Source organism: Gymnodraco acuticeps, unplaced genomic scaffold (assembly GCF_902827175.1).
Source record: "Gymnodraco acuticeps unplaced genomic scaffold, fGymAcu1.1, whole genome shotgun sequence".
Classification (NCBI taxonomy): Eukaryota; Metazoa; Chordata; class Actinopteri; order Perciformes; family Bathydraconidae; genus Gymnodraco; species Gymnodraco acuticeps.
In genome coordinates this window covers 5,995,065-6,011,483 of record NW_022990238.1, presented here as the reverse complement: position 1 = coordinate 6,011,483, position 16,419 = coordinate 5,995,065, and the positions used below count along the sequence as shown (strand labels likewise).

General features: G+C 41.6%; 1 protein-coding gene across 1 annotated transcript in view; it reads right to left on the bottom strand.

Moving 5' to 3' along the window:
- Window positions 1-5,716, bottom strand: part of LOC117548843 (dedicator of cytokinesis protein 7-like) — a gene marked incomplete in the record, with an annotated part of 29,815 nt that extends 24,099 nt beyond the window's left edge. Inside the window, 8 exon segments of the mRNA XM_034220338.1 lie at window positions 24-90; window positions 193-278; window positions 1,302-1,514; window positions 2,313-2,436; window positions 2,565-2,633; window positions 2,850-3,028; window positions 3,448-3,532; window positions 5,503-5,716. Of these exon segments, the coding sequence (XP_034076229.1) occupies window positions 24-90; window positions 193-278; window positions 1,302-1,514; window positions 2,313-2,436; window positions 2,565-2,633; window positions 2,850-3,028; window positions 3,448-3,532; window positions 5,503-5,552 (873 nt within the window).
- Window positions 5,717-16,419: the final 10,703 nt, after the last annotated feature.

Below are 16,419 nucleotides of genomic sequence, written 5' to 3'. Positions count from 1 at the left end.
CTGCTTGAACAAAGAAAAAATACCTTTTTCTTTTCCTTGACGTCATACAAGGCAAGTGTTCCAAATATTGGCTCAATTTCTATTTCAAACCTGAAAATCGGAAAAAAATATAGTTGGAGAGGATCGTGGGTATAATGATTATATGATTTATTATAATGATCATTTCAGACATATATTCTAAATGTTACTCACTTCAGAGACAGGCACTTAACCATGATCCTCTGACCACAGTGTTCCTTAGGCACTTCAGGGGCAGAGCATCTCTCTACTGCTTCATCCTGTCACACACACACACAAAGAGCCATGTTCAATACACACACCGGCATGACATTTACACAGATGTCATGGCAACCTAGTGGCAGAGAAAGCCAAAGTGTGTACATAGATATAAAGGAAGAAGGATGGAGCTGGAAAAGGAGAACATTGAGGGGGAAGAAAAGCAAACAGTTGCTGGGTTTGTAGACATTATGGACCTCCACTTTAAGCGAACATCCAATTATGTGACTGAGCTGAACAAATGGAAACTAAATCTACCAACATTTCCAAACGAGTCCTGCTGGTTGCAGTAATAATCTCTGAGATTATTCACTAATATAATAAAACACGCACTGAGGAGTTTATCGCTTCAATCGTCTACATTTTTAATATCAACACTGATTGGACCTCCAAATAAAAGGGAATACCATTTTTAATATACACTAGCAATCATTAAAAGGTCCCCTATGATACTGTTTTTCATCAATATATTATTGGTCTCAGATATATACAAATGTCTGAAGTGTTTGGCTCCAAATACCAAACAGATCATTGTAGCATCCCATAATCCCCTCTGTTTCAGCCCTGTTTCAAAAGTGCTGATTCTCTGTCTGTTAATTTAGATGAAAATAAGGAGCCCCTCCCCACGCCCCTCTGAGAGATATTTGGTTAAAAATAACACAATGGTGCTCTAGGAGGAGATTCAGGTGATAAGGTGGGGGGGGGTTACCTTGGTTGGTGATTGCCTAATGCTTACACAAGCCAAACAAATCTTATGACATCATAAAGTGGCCAAAATCTGATCAGCTCATTTTCAGTTTTTATATAAATGGATCGAGACAAAAAGTGAGCTAATCTTTTTTCCTGAAACTTTCAGAGTCTCTTTATGCAGAGGGGACACATGTTGATGTAGAAAATACATGAAAAACTGGATTTTGCATAATAGGTGACCTTTAAGTATCTTCTGTATATTATAAATTCACAGTTTTTTGACAATAACATAGCTTTTACTAGCATGGGCAGATATGGGATGGTGTAATTTGAACCTCATCGGGGGGCGGGTAGAGGCCCAGCAGGTCGCTGTGGCGCCCCTGCAGGCGGGCCTCAGTATTGCGGCGGTCCATGTCCTCGGCGGCTGCTCGCTCCAGCACAGACGGCAGGATCGCGTCTGGGGAGGAATTCTTCAAGTCGAAAATACTGGAGGCCCAGCTTCCCCGAGGAGTCTCATCGAGGCTGACTGAACGCCGCTTTGCATCATCCTGAAGCACACGAGAGTGAGACAAAGAGGTGAGATCATGTGTTTTTCTTTCCCCCTTCCAGGCAAACATGTCACCTAAGTGCTCACAGCAGATGATTTAGAAACACAAGGAGAACAATATGCTACAGATCTGATAACCTTTTTACCCCTTTAATATGACTCATGTGGTGACTGTGGAATGGATAATGGTCAAGGTATTTCCATTGATCCATTACTCATTCTCCATATGATCAACTCGCTGAGCACAATACGACTCATACTGCCTTCCCCATCATGAGACACAAGCTTTATTGACTGGCTTCACTCCACCTGAGCTGCAACCATTAGTCAAGTAATGGATCAGACAAGCAACAGAAAATAAGAACAGACTTTTTGATAATTGGTTATTTGTTTGGATAATGTTTCACGTCATGTTTTTAGCATGACAATATGGAGATTTCCGGCTTTATCTATAGTTATTATAATATTAAACGGATTATATTCGGGTTTTAAAACAATTTTTAAAGACAAAACTTTGGAATCTTATAAGAACATACTTCTTTTTGGGTTTTGGACATTCTAATGACCATTTCGATTGATTAAAAAAACAAAAACAAGAAAAAACTAGCTAAGGCCCAATTCTACAACTCTCTTGGTCCAGGTACCAAATCATAGGAGTTCAGGGGCATATTAAAGCCTTCTTAGCTTTTCCTCCTGGCAACACTTTAGAGATAAGTAGATAAGTCTAATGAACCTTAAAAGACTGAATGGTCACTCAGCGGTCACGATAACAAGTGCTTTGAACATCTCCACCAGCTACCTGGTCATCATGGCGCTCCGCAGCAGCCTCGTCCAGCTCAAAGGTCTGTTTGTGCAGCCCTCGCTGCCTCTCCCTCTGCCGCTCAGAGCTCTGAGGGCTGTACGTGGTGCTGTAGCGCTGATATCTGAAGGAAATCAGAAGAAAAGTTTATATTAATGTTACTGTCAATGATGGGAACAGTGAACTGGGAAAAGTAGATGAAACATGTACTTGAAGGATAAGTCAGCTGGTACTACAGCTGGCACCACTTACTTCCTTTGAATGACGAGCCAGTCATCTGTGTAGACTGCCAAGGCATCTCTCACTCTGGGATCTAGAGAGCTACATAGGAGAAAAACACATTAATAATTGAGCAAAGCATGCTTTTAATATTTATGTTCATTCAGTGTCCCAGAGAGAAAGGCTTTGTTCTTATCTCTGGTAATGCCTGTCCTCCATAACAGTTATATTAATCCTCTGTGTGTGGAGAAGTATAAAGAAGACCATAAAGGGATGTGATGCAGTACGAGGGTTGGGTTGGCCATTAGTGGGACTCACTCTTCCTCCTCAGGCAGTGGGGGCTCCAGTGTAATGCACTCTTTGTCCAGCGGGAGGAGCTCCAGGTCGTCCTGGGGGAACTCCATGAGCTGCCGGAGCGGGCCGGGCTCCACCCCCGGAGCGTGACTGCTCACATACTCTTCGAAGTCCACAGGCTCAACCACCTCCGTCAGGGGCAACTGTCAATAAAGGTTAGACTTTTAGGTTCACATTGACATGGCCATAATCACAGATCATTATCTGATCAGCAAGATCAGAAGGACTTACAAGGAGAAGTAGAAAGAGACAGGATGCCGTGAGGATGGATCATGTGTTTTTTAACAATTATTCTTAATTTTCAAGGAAACGACTGCTTTCTGCAGAACCCCTGCATGACTGTTGGAAAACACAAGCGAGCAAAAGCAGCTCTATCATGTTTCAAAACCCTGTGCACACAATCATCTGATCTCCTTGTAAATGTCCCCTCTGTGGGACGAATAAAGGTATTCTGATTCCTTGTATCTAAACTTAAACTTAATATAAGCAAGTTACTCATCAACTACTGATCTTGCTAATTGGCCCTTTCATCGGCTGGCAGGTTAAACACAGGGTGACTCACAGGTTGGTGTGCGCCTCGTTTCTTGGACAGCTGAGGAGAGCCATAGTCTCTGGAAACTTGTTTTCTGACTTCTGCAGCCACCGTCCTGAGAAAGAGAGGAGAGAAGTGTCAGCTGGGAAACACTCAACAATGTACAGACATGATGAAGATTAACTGTAAAGAATTCTGTTAATGGGCAAGATCTGTGCTGTTCAGGATTTATACAAAATAAAGTAATTTGATTTAAGTTGATGCAGAAATGTCATAATCATGCCAATGTTTGCATGCTTAACTTAGGGATCTTAGAAATCAAACCACAGCATTAGAAACTAGGCCGCATTCATTAATTGTACAGATATCTGCATGAATGAAATACTTCTTTTAATTGATGAGGCTAATTATGTTTCAGATTCTGTCCTAAAGTTCTATAAACTGTAAAGCAGAAGCTCTTTAGCTTCTGGTACTGTGAGGGAGGGCCAGCAGCTGTTCTGAACAGCGACTTGAGCGGATCTCACAGAGAGGTGGCGAGCCGGCTCCAGGGAGCAGGCACAGAGCCAGAGCTCTGTCCGTGGCCTTCATAGACCAACGGAAAATGGGAGGCTTATAGGGAGACAAAGCAGGAAAAAGAAAAAAAGTACAATCCTCTCACAGAGACAGCTGCTCCTTTACAACCACATAATGTCTGCCTCTCTCATATACACAGCTGTGAAGGCTTCAACATTTCCCAAACCATAGTTCTCATGATTACACAGCTACAGTTCATGCCGTCATTCCATCAATACACATGGACTGTAAAGCAGAGATGAATGACCTCTCGCCCAATCTCTGAGATACAACAAGACTTTCTGACGTGGCATTATTTGAAATGAGTCTATTTAGAATGTTATGATTTTATAATCACTCGCTGTATCCTTAAACCATGTGGAAACAGTTTGAGCAGCCTTGATTTAAGACAGGAAAAAGGGAAGCTATCGACCGCAAGGGCAATAGCCTGAACACCCCTTCCCACCCTTTTCCTGCATCCGGCACAAAACAATGGACTGGGACGCACTAAGGAGGGCAGACAGGACTTTGGGAATGCAGTGGGAGACTGTCCAAGGAAGCTCATTTCTCTACAGGACATGTTATTGACGATCAGCAGGTAAAGTGACAGGATACTAATCAAAACAAAGCCCCCTTGTGATGGTGCCTGGTCAAAAGTATAAAGAACCGCTGTACTGACATGATTTCAGCAAGTTTTTCACTTTGGTGAGAAAATAATTTACTTGCAGGTCAATGATAAGAATCTGTCATCCTGTTTCTTTTCTGGAGAAGCTATCTGGATTTGCAAGGCAAAGCTGTTTCTTTAGATGAACTGTGACGATAAGCACTGGTGAAAATCAAAGTTTGGAGGATCTTCATTCATGAAAAAGGGCTATTGTAGCATGCAGGGAGGCACTTGGTTGCAAAGACTACCACTGTTGTTATCCCATGCTATTCAAAGATCCAGCTGACAGATGTGACATGCCGTTACGACTTGTCCTGGAATCTTGTCAAAATGTATTAAGTATAGTGACACATACTAGAGGATCATCCCATGCTGCACTAAACCCTTCCAGAGAAGGGAAAACCAGTTTACAACATGTGGAAACAGGTTGCTACAATAATGCTGCAAGGTGTTCACACGAAATACGAGCAAAATATCACAATGGATGTCACTTGGTAGTTAATATTACTTTGTTTTAAAACTCACAATGAAACATCTGGGACATTAGATAAGCCCTCCGCTTCACAATGTTATCCTGCATTAACGTTAGCTCATGCATTGTTAATGACAATGCTCCGGCGATGCTACGCTACGGTACTTAAACAAAACATGCTATTTAACTCTTCAGTGCCACAGATATAATATATGGGAGCCCAAACTGCTTCAATGGAGATGTTTTATTTCAGGTAGGTACAGTGGTGTTTAAACCGACCGGTTTATAGTCACGAATACGCTTCAAATCCTAGCTAACTGGCTATGTGTCCAGCAGGTCACTCTCACCGCACAACTGTGCGTTAGCTGTTAAACAATAACTTCTGTTACTGCCTCACCGGTTGATTTTATGAGCAAACGCCCTCCTCTCGCTCGCGGTAGATGTCATTTCTTATCCCCCATGTAAAGAAGCTTTTCGAAGACAACTGAAATCACTCTCCTCCTTTGCTTTGGCTAATACGTCCCGTCTTGTGTGGGGATGCGGACTTTCTCGGACGGCTTCCTCCTCCACGCTGGGACCGGGCATCGATCCTCCCTGTTCCGCCTAGCGGCTGGGAGCCAAACAGCCAAACCCGCCGTTAGTGCATGCGTTAGTGTCAAGTCCGCAAGGACACATGCACTACATCCGGTGAAACTTCAAAAATAAAGTACAAACTAAACTCAGATTTGCATTTATTATAATGTTCTGTTTACTGTCACGGCATTGAGATTTTTTTTTTAGCAGCTATTTGGTTTATTTGTATACTATACATAAGTCGATTTTATTGTATTAAGTTATAATAATGTAGAATTTTCCATACCGGAAAAAATAGAATAGCATAGAACATAAGTAGAAATATATATAAAATGTAGTTTTATAAAATGTCTCTTTAAGGATCAATAATAGTTCAAGGATAGTTATCATCGCAATCAAACAATGAATCATGTTTTACCTTCAACACTAATAGCATGCATTGTTTGCACAATACATAATTATCAAAGTAAATATCACCGGGACGCTTTACTGTACTTCCGGTTTTACTACCTTCCCCACTCATTTGACATGCAGCTTGCTGCAGGTGGCTTCATGCACGGTCTGTTCATGCAGAAATCTCACCTGACCGGTTTACAGCAACCTGCTACTGTCTGTCGCTGATTCACCTCAGTTTAGGGGTTTCACTGGTTTCATTTCTGTGTTAAATTTAGGAAGCAGGACAGAAAAGTTTCAAGCCCTCAGTTTCTCTCACGAGATCATAGCCTACTCTAGAGGTGATTACTTTACTTTCATAACGTGACTTTGACTGCCTGGCATGAAATGTTCTATTTTAGTCAAACAGGATTGAACATTTCTGCCGTTAGCTTCAGCCCTCAAGGGCGTATTTATGTATTGTTGATGCCAAGTTAAATCTCATTAGAAAAAAACTGCACAATAGCAACATCTAGAGGTCAGCTTGCACGACATCATCATCTTTAGAGACGTGTTGTATTGAAACTCTAGCAGCAGGGGGCGCTGTTTACCATGATTAGAGAAGAAAGAAAGCCTTGCCACATCGGTGATTGTTTAAGATTCAGTCCTCAAATTTGACCTCTACGAGAAGATGAGAAATAGCTGCAGCTTTGTTTACTGGCTCGCTGCCTAACAGTGACTGCAAAAAAACATCTTCCAAAACAAAAAAATAAGTAGCCATTAAAGGGTTCTGGATTCTTTAAGGAGGGCTAAACAAATATGTCAGAAACTGTTTATTTGACGGGCTCTTTCTTGTATGTTTGAGCAAATGAGGAATGACATTGTCAGTGAATCTTCCCACCAATGAAGGACTTGTCAGTTTATTATGATGGCAGGTCTTCATCCCCCTCCTCCCTACCTGCACTCCATACCCCCATGCCTACTATGAGGAATTCATATAACAGTGCTTGCTGCAGCAGCCCTCCCCCACTGCTCTCTCCTTCTACCCCACAGTCGCCCTATTCAGCACCCTGGAGAGCTGCTGCAGGTACTCGGCCGTCCTCTGTGAGATGGCTGATGAATGGCATGAATTCTATACGAGGAATGTGAAAAATGGAAATGGGGGAGATGGAGGTAGAAATTAACCTTGCGTGACAGGGGCTTGGCTGAAGCCGAGCAACGACAGGCGTCTGAGGGATATATGTTTATGTATGCAGCAGCAGTCAGAGCAGCATTAGAGCTCGCAGCCGGCACGAGTCTGGTCCATAGACAATGCTAACGAAAAATAAATGAAGCTTGTGCTCACGTCTCTCCCCTTTTACAGACATTTATAACAATGATACCATTTCTTTATTTGTTTTACTTTATATTCTTCTCAAATGTTCAGCAGATTTATTTTTGTAAAATTAAAAACACGATATTATTGTTCTCCAGGAAATTGATATGCATTTACTTTTCAGACATTTTCAATTTCACTAAACTGAATAAATATGTTTCGAATTATTTGCTATGAACACTTAAGTACACAGTGTACATACACAGTGTTGTGTGATCGTTTGACATTGAAATGTCCTTGTACAGTTGGAAGCCCACCTAAGGGGGCTGAACCCATGCATGCTTTATCCTTCGGTCTGCACCTTCCCTGCCTGCTTCCTTGCCTTTCTGTTCATCGAAGGCTTTCAATTCCTAGATCGGCACTATTGTTTGAGTGCCCAGCCCCCATGGCAGCGAGAGCCCCCCCCCCCCTCCACCACCACCACCACCATCACTGCTGTGTTACCGAAGAACAAAAGAGAGAGTGTCAGACACCACCCACTAGATCTCTTTCACACCAGAGCCCCCACCTCAGTTCCAGATGGGGTTGCCTTTTTTCAGGGTTTCTCTCAACCCCAAGAGTCCTCCAAAATTGAGGCACCCCTCCCCCTGGACCCCACTACTCAGCTGCCCGTCATCCACCTGCTCCGCCGCCACGCGCCCGTGGCCAGGGCACCGCCCCTCTCCATCCCGCCCCACCAGGGAGTCCTATTAAAATCATTAACCACTCTTTGCTGGGGTCTGTTTCCAGGACATCACTCTGCCAGCAGTAAAAACTTTAACAACATTATCTCCTAAATAGAAAGCACCAACACACATTTTTATCTTTTAGATAAAAAGTAAACACAATTACATAAAAAAAAGAAAAAAAAAGAATACACATGCATTAGCTGTTTAGAAAAACCACTCATGGTTTCCTAAAACGTATGATTTTCATTTAAAATCATACGTTTTTTAAGTCATTCTATATCCTCCTACTCCAGCTGCTCCTAAAACAGGATGGAGGAATTACACCAAAGTTAATATTGTGATCAATAATGCTAATTCTCTCCGTCCTGTGGTGGTGTCTGATACAAGGGGCAGGCAGATGCTCATTTGTTTATATCTCTCAAATCATCAACACGTTGCGTCTTCAAGAGAATCTGTGCTTCGACCTCCACCCCTGAATTGACCTTTCCCCTCCAGGGACAGAGGGTTAGCAACAGGACACATCTGCTACAGGACAGCTGTTACGTCTCATAATGTCGTCCTACAGTCAGGGTGGGGGGCTAGGGGCTAAAGGTAATCATTGCTGAATCACTTAGTTTAAATCTGCTTAATTACTACACAAGATTCAAACCCATACCTCTTGGTATTCCCCCCCCCCCCCCTTCTTCATCCACAAAACAATATATTGTGCTAATCAGATACAGACTTAAGAAAGATATGTTGCATTTCTATGCTTATTAGCTGACAAACTGTGAAGAATCAATAGTATCGTGTACAGCAACACTTACAGTAAGGTTTAGCTACAAATATGCACAGCACACTCTCTCCTCTCCCTATTACATGCTTGGATGCCTGCTATGCCATCACTCACTAACCAAGATTTATGGAAATGTTCCAGCTCCTCTGAGTGCAGTGCAGTGCACGGAGCACGCTGCTATTACTGTATGCTTCATCTTTCAATGTATGCAGATATACGCATATAGTATGTTTATGGATTCTTTACACCACTTGCTTTATACTTTTTACAGGTTCTGTGCTGCAGGAAATGACTAAACCCCCATCACCATTACCACTACCCCCATCCCACCACCATCCTCCAGTCCCTAAGGGTTCAAGCACCCAAATCAATTGAAAGAAAGACGAGTGCTCTGTGGTCCTCCCCCTACATCTGTCAGAGAGGGAAAGCAGGAGGGGCCCCACTCATGGGCCGAACAGGAGAACAATATCACTCCATCTGTCACAAACCGTTTCATCTCTGATGGGATGAAATATAGCTCACAAATACATCTACTTCTATATCATCTATGTGTATTCGCTTACCGGTGCCCAAGCCTCTACCAATTACCAGAAGCATACGCACTGGCTTTTTGTCTCACATTACCTTCCTCCCACCACATAGCACTCTCCAACCACCTCGCAAATTATGCTTTTAAGCCTTTTAACAGCATGTTAAAGAAAATGATTCCACTTTACACAGCAAACCAGTTAATGAAAATGGAAGACTACCAAGTAATGAAATTTGCATGTGAAAAGTTGTCAAATGAATGTGCAGAGCAGCGAACCCTAAAGCTTAATGAAACAGCCCACACATATTTTATTTGGGGGAAATACTGAAGAAAAAACAAAGTGAGATGCAATCTGTTAATAACCAGAGAGCTCTTTCATATTTAAATGTTGCTGCTGCTGTGTTTGCAGGATGGGTGTGGCCCGCTGATTCGTCTTGCCTGCTGAGTTGTCGCGGCTTTGTGACGTCCACGATCCCATTTGCTCTATCAAATCATGCAATCGGACTGGTCACAGCTCAGCGCTGAGGAAAAAATGACAACCCAGACAATACCTCCACAATGCTTCACACTGATCTCCGACAGAACGAGGTAGCCCAGTGATCCAGTAAGCTGTAAGAACAGCACAACATGGACTGACTGTTTGCTGGAGGAAGGAACAAAAAACTAAAACCCATATCCCCAAGAGCCATCATGTCTCTCTGAGCAGCAGGTAGCTGCAATCTCAGTCATTCATATTTAATTCCACAAGAGTTTCCGGCCGGACTAATGTGCTATTGATTTCAAGTGTCCTATTACTGAACCAGGGAGGGTTATGATGGGGAGAGAGATGGCCTACAGGGAGTGAGAGCAAGAGATTGAAAGAGGAGAGGAGGAAGATGGAGGGTTGAAAACAGAGTGCAATGGCTAAACCAGTGAGTTTCTCTAGGAAACATGATCATTTTCCATTTATACAGACCAAGCTATCGATCTAATATTCATCTAATTCTTTGTTGAATAAAAACGGAAGACATTTTACATGAAAGCTCAAAGAGTACATTTAGGTTAAGGCAGGAAATGTGTTGTATATTATTCATCGTTCATTAAAAGTCAGGCCATTTACAGCTCTGCTTAACAGGCAGGCATACTTATATCTCTGCTTTCGTTTTGTGTCTTGTCACTTGTGTGTTTTGTTCATGTCAGATAGAATCAAAGCAGCAGTAGGAAAAGGAGCAGGAAAAAACAAACAAAGAGAATGTCTAAAAGCTTTGTGTATTTAAGGTTTCTCCCTGGATACCAGCTCAGACAGGACAAAATGAAAGATTATTAACCATGGCTTTATATTTAAATAGGTTTTCAGTAAAACATGGTCCCTGTAAAGGAGGTTAGTCCTTCTTCACCCAACCATAAAGACACACTCGACAAAGGTGGCACAGATATTGTATTCGTATATACCGGCACCTCAACTCATTCTTCAGTCAGATAATAAGAATGTGGAGCATTTCCTGAAAAGGTGAAACGCGTCTCGCACTGGAGTGAACACAAACAAACAAAGGATAGATTTGTCAATTGTGAATTAAAAGGAGACACATGGAAAGCAGAATATATTCCATAAATAAAAAGATGACAAGAGAGTCTACTTCAGAGACTTCCTCCCACCAGCCTGTCTACTCTAATAATAGCCCAGAGACAACACATCCAGACAGACAGAGGGAGAGAAAGATATAGAGGAAGGGAGGAGAGAGAAAGAGAAAGTGTAAGAGTGAACCCATGAGGGAGACCACAAGAAAATTGCCAAATAATACATAAAGGGTTGAATTAGGCCAGTTGCCATAATCAACAAATGTCTTCTTTTTTTTTTAAAGAGGCTAATTTAATATTGGATCTCTTCCTGAAAGCAATGGCTGCTTCCCTGCTGCTGCCACTGAGCCCTGAAACGCCACGAGCCAGGCCTGGTGGAGAGCAGAGACCACCGAGTTAACCAGACCTGAGGCTGAATCATCCTGCCCATCCCCCACACACACTGTCATAGTGTCACTCTCTCTCCTTCTAACTCACACACTACCTTACCGCAGGGCAATGGCAACAGGCACCCTTTTAACGTAATATCACACGAATAAGTGGAGAAACAGAAAAGGCTAAGGAATTTAGACATAAAGGGTTTTTGCTATTTACAAATGATCATAATATATTCACCATGCAGACATTCAACACAAAGTACATTTGTAATTCACATACTGCCATATAGTTGATGTCCTTGTATAAGTGAAAAGATAAAACAGTATTACCACTGCTAATTGAAGATGCTATGTAAAATATGCGTTTTTGTTGTTCCTACTATAGCTTTGTTTCTGTTCCTACTATAGCTTTGTTTCTGTTCCTACTATAGCTTTGTTTCTGTTCCTATTATAGCTTTGTTTCTGTTCCTACTATAGCTTTGTTTCTGTTCCTACTATAGCTTTGTTTCTGTTCCTACTATAGCTTTGTTTCTGTTCCTACTATAGCTTTGTTTCTGTTCCTACTATAGCTTTGTTTCTGTTCCTACTATAGCTTTGTTTCCGTTCCTACTATAGCTTTGTTTCCGTTCCTACTATAGCTTTGTTTCCGTTCCTGCTATAGCTTTGTTTCTGTTCCTGCTATAGCTTTGTTTCTGTTCCTGCTATAGTTTTGTTTCTGTTCCTGCTTTGTTTCTGTTCCTACTATAGCTTTGTTTCTGTTCCCACTATAGCTTTGTTTCTGTTCCCACTATAGCTTTGTTTCTGTTCCTACTATAGCTTTGTTTCCGTTCCTACTATAGCTTTGTTTCCGTTCCTACTATAGCTTTGTTTCCGTTCCTACTATAGCTTTGTTTCCGTTCCTACTATAGCTTTGTTTCCGTTCCTACTATAGCTTTGTTTCCGTTCCTACTATAGCTTTGTTTCCGTTCCTACTATAGCTTTGTTTCCGTTCCTACTATAGCTTTGTTTCCGTTCCTACTATAGCTTTGTTTCTGTTACTGCTATAGTTTTGTTTCTGTTCCTGCTTTGTTTCTGTTCCTACTATAGCTTTGTTTCTGTTCCTACTATAGCTTTGTTTCCATTCCTACTATAGCTTTGTTTCTGTTCCTGCTATAGCTTTGTTTCTGTTCCTGCTATAGTTTTGTTTCTGTTCCTGCTTTGTTTCTGTTCCTACTATAGCTTTGTTTCTGTTCCTACTATAGCTTTGTTTCTGTTCCTACTATAGCTTTGTTTCTGTTCCTACTATAGCTTTGTTTCCGTTCCTACTATAGCTTTGTTTCTGTTCCTGCTATAGTTTTGTTTCTGTTCCTGCTTTGTTTCTGTTCCTACTATAGCTTTGTTTCCGTTCCTACTATAGCTTTGTTTCTGTTCCTGCTATAGCTTTGTTTCTGTTCCTGCTATAGTTTTGTTTCTGTTCCTGCTTTGTTTCTGTTCCTACTATAGCTTTGTTTCTGTTCCTACTATAGCTTTGTTTCTGTTCCTACTATAGCTTTGTTTCTGTTCCTACTATAGCTTTGTTTCCGTTCCTACTATAGCTTTGTTTCTGTTCCTGCTATAGTTTTGTTTCTGTTCCTGCTTTGTTTCTGTTCCTACTATAGCTTTGTTTCCGTTCCTACTATAGCTTTGTTTCTGTTCCTACTATAGCTTTGTTTCCGTTCCTACTATAGCTTTGTTTCCGTTCCTACTATAGCTTTGTTTCTGTTCCTGCTATAGCTTTGTTTCTGTTCCTGCTATAGTTTTGTTTCTGTTCCTGCTTTGTTTCTGTTCCTACTATAGCTTTGTTTCTGTTCCCACTATAGCTTTGTTTCTGTTCCTACTATAGCTTTGTTTCTGTTCCTACTATAGCTTTGTTTCCGTTCCTACTATAGCTTTGTTTCTGTTCCTCCTATAGCTTTGTTTCTGTTCCTGCTATAGTTTTGTTTCTGTTCCTACTATAGCTTTGTTTCTGTTCCTGCTATAGTTTTGTTTCTGTTCCTACTATAGCTTTGTTTCCGTTCCTACTATAGCTTTGTTTCTGTTCCTGCTATAGCTTTGTTTCTGTTCCTGCTATAGCTTTGTTTCTGTTCCTACTATAGCTTTGTTTCCGTTCCTACTATAGCTTTGTTTCTGTTCCTGCTATAGCTTTGTTTCTGTTCCTGCTATAGTTTTGTTTCTGTTCCTGCTTTGTTTCTGTTCCTACTATAGCTTTGTTTCTGTTCCCACTATAGCTTTGTTTCTGTTCCTACTATAGCTTTGTTTCCGTTCCTGCTATAGCTTTGTTTCTGTTCCCACTATAGTTTTGTTTCTGTTCCTGCTTTGTTTCTGTTCCTGCTTTGTTTCTGTTCCCACTATAGCTTTGTTTCTGTTCCTACTATAGCTTTGTTTCTGTTCCTACTATAGCTTTGTTTCCCTTCCTACTATAGCTTTGTTTCTGTTCCCACAATAGCTTTGTTTCTGTTCCTACTATAGCTTTGTTTCTATTCCCACTATAGCTTTGTTTATGTTCCTACTATAGCTTTGTTTCTGTTCCTACTATAGCTTTGTTTCTGTTCCTACTATAGCTTTGTTTCTGTTCCTACTATAGCTTTGTTTCTGTTCCTACTATAGCTTTGTTTCTGTTCCTACTATAGCTTTGTTTCTGTTCCTACTATAGCTTTGTTTCTGTTCCTGCTATAGCTTTGTTTCTGTTCCTACTATAGCTTTGTTTCTGTTCCTACTATAGCTTTGTTTCTGTTCCTACTATAGCTTTGTTTCTGTTCCCACTATAGCTTTGTTTCGGTTCCCACTATAGCTTTGTTTCTGTTCCTACTATAGCTTTGTTTATGTTCCTACTATAGCTTTGTTTCTGTTCCTACTATAGCTTTGTTTCTGTTCCTACTATAGCTTTGTTTCTGTTCCTACTATAGCTTTGTTTCTGTTCCTACTATAGCTTTGTTTCTGTTCCTGTTATAGCTTTGTTTCTGTTCCTACTATAGCTTTGTTTCTGTTCCTACTATAGCTTTGTTTCTGTTCCTACTATAGCTTTGTTTCTGTTCCTACTATAGCTTTGTTTCTGTTCCTGCTATAGCTTTGTTTCTGTTCCTACTATATATCCATGATAACTGCATATTTAGCAGTGTTTAGTATGTTCTGCTTGGGCTGATTAACGTCAAAACCAGTGGACTAATTTTGTAAATGCTTAGAGTTCATCCCTTTGGCACCAAGTAGCATTCCATGATATGCCAAGAGAAAAGGACCACTGCAACAAGACTCCTAATCACCACTAGCGGAGGAACCCTCAACAACAAGAAAATAATCAGTAGAATAACAAAAAGGTTTTTTAGCAAAAGCAATGCTTGATCCTTTGATTCAGTTATGTACAATAGGCGCTTTAAATGCCCTCTTACCCACAGGGAGGATTCAGCTGCCGAGCTGCTAACCGGGGCTCTAATGAGGGGCCACAATTAAGCCCATTTATTCACATTAAGTGTGAACTGTAAGTGGGGCTGCAGTCAGTTGACGAACCTGGGTGCCTTTGTGTAATAAGAGCTGCTTTTATTCAGCAAACAAAGAGGCAAAAAACACAAGCACCTAATGACCAAATCTCGCCGTCTCCTCTCAGACGTTCATACACAGCGGCAGAAAAACACACACATGCGTTGACACACACACACACACACACACACACACAACACACACCCACACACACACACACACACACACACACACACACACACACACACACACACACACCACACACACACACACACACACAATCTTCCTCCCTCTTCAACAAACTGACTCAAAGGCTCCAACGCATCGAGGCTGAGTTGAGTCACTGCTTGACAGAACGGTGGGGGCGGGGTTAAGATAGACTGACAGTGGGGCTCCATCTCTATCCTCTTATTAACGCTTAACGAGTGCTTTCCTCATGCAATATTCATCTCCACTAATATCATCCAAGCTTTGAACAGAGCTTGCTACTTATGTAAGGCAATTATGTAAAATAACAGACAGGACCCATGTTCAGAATGTGACTGGAAGAGAGCTGCTGGACAATGACAGAAAGAAAGAGGGGTACACAAGAGTGATTGAAGATGGGGGAAACATTAAGAAACCTACAGTAAAAGGAAGTTAGTTTCTTGCATGTCCTGTTCTATATCTCCATCTGAGTATAGAGTCTAGACTTCCTCCACATATCCATCAAAGGCAAGTAGTCGGTGTCAATAATGCAAACCGTTTCCTCCCTCGCACCATCCGTCGTTATAGCAAGAGACGTCAAAGGACTCCTCAAGGTCAGGTAGGGAGAGGCGAGCAGAGGAACTGATTGTTGTTGTAGGAGGACTCACATCAGCACCGCGTGTCCACTTACATTGAAAACACACGCATTTCATACAAAGCCTTTACATCCTCTCATGAACAGCAACCATAGACCCATACACAAATAAACAAACATACACTGATTTACGCACACTCGCACGCACACCCACCCCCCCAGGTCAAGGCCCTATGGGGGTCTGCACAGAAATAGGTCATTTGTCACACATGATGTCCCGGGGCAGGGGGATGCATTATAGATGAGCCCAAACAGCATGTCTCAGTGAGCACTCACCACACAGGAGGGAGCAGTAGGAGGTGGGCCGAGAGGGTCCAGAACTCTTCAGGAAGGGGATATTGGGATGTCATAAAATAAGACAAAAATCACTGCTGGCTACAGTTCTGTTGAAAAAGTAAAGAAAAGAGATCATTCAGCGCAGCCTGGTCAGAACTACAACTGCACCTTTTTAAACTTTTCACTGAATAGACATTAATGAATTCAGGGGGTATCTAATTTGTTATTCTCATGTCTGCACCTGACCCTATAGCTAGCCATCTGCCTTGCATATGAGAGGTCCAGAAATCATCCACCCATTAGTCACATCATGGATGAAATGCTTTGTTTGTAGCCACAATTCCCATCCAATTATTGCATATTTTGCGTCTTTACTCCTATTGCTACAATTCTGTGAATGTCAGTCGAGAATGTGTACTCAGAAAGTCTGCCAATCTACACTCAAAATAGCTTTTATTTGCAAAGACAAAGACCAAAGG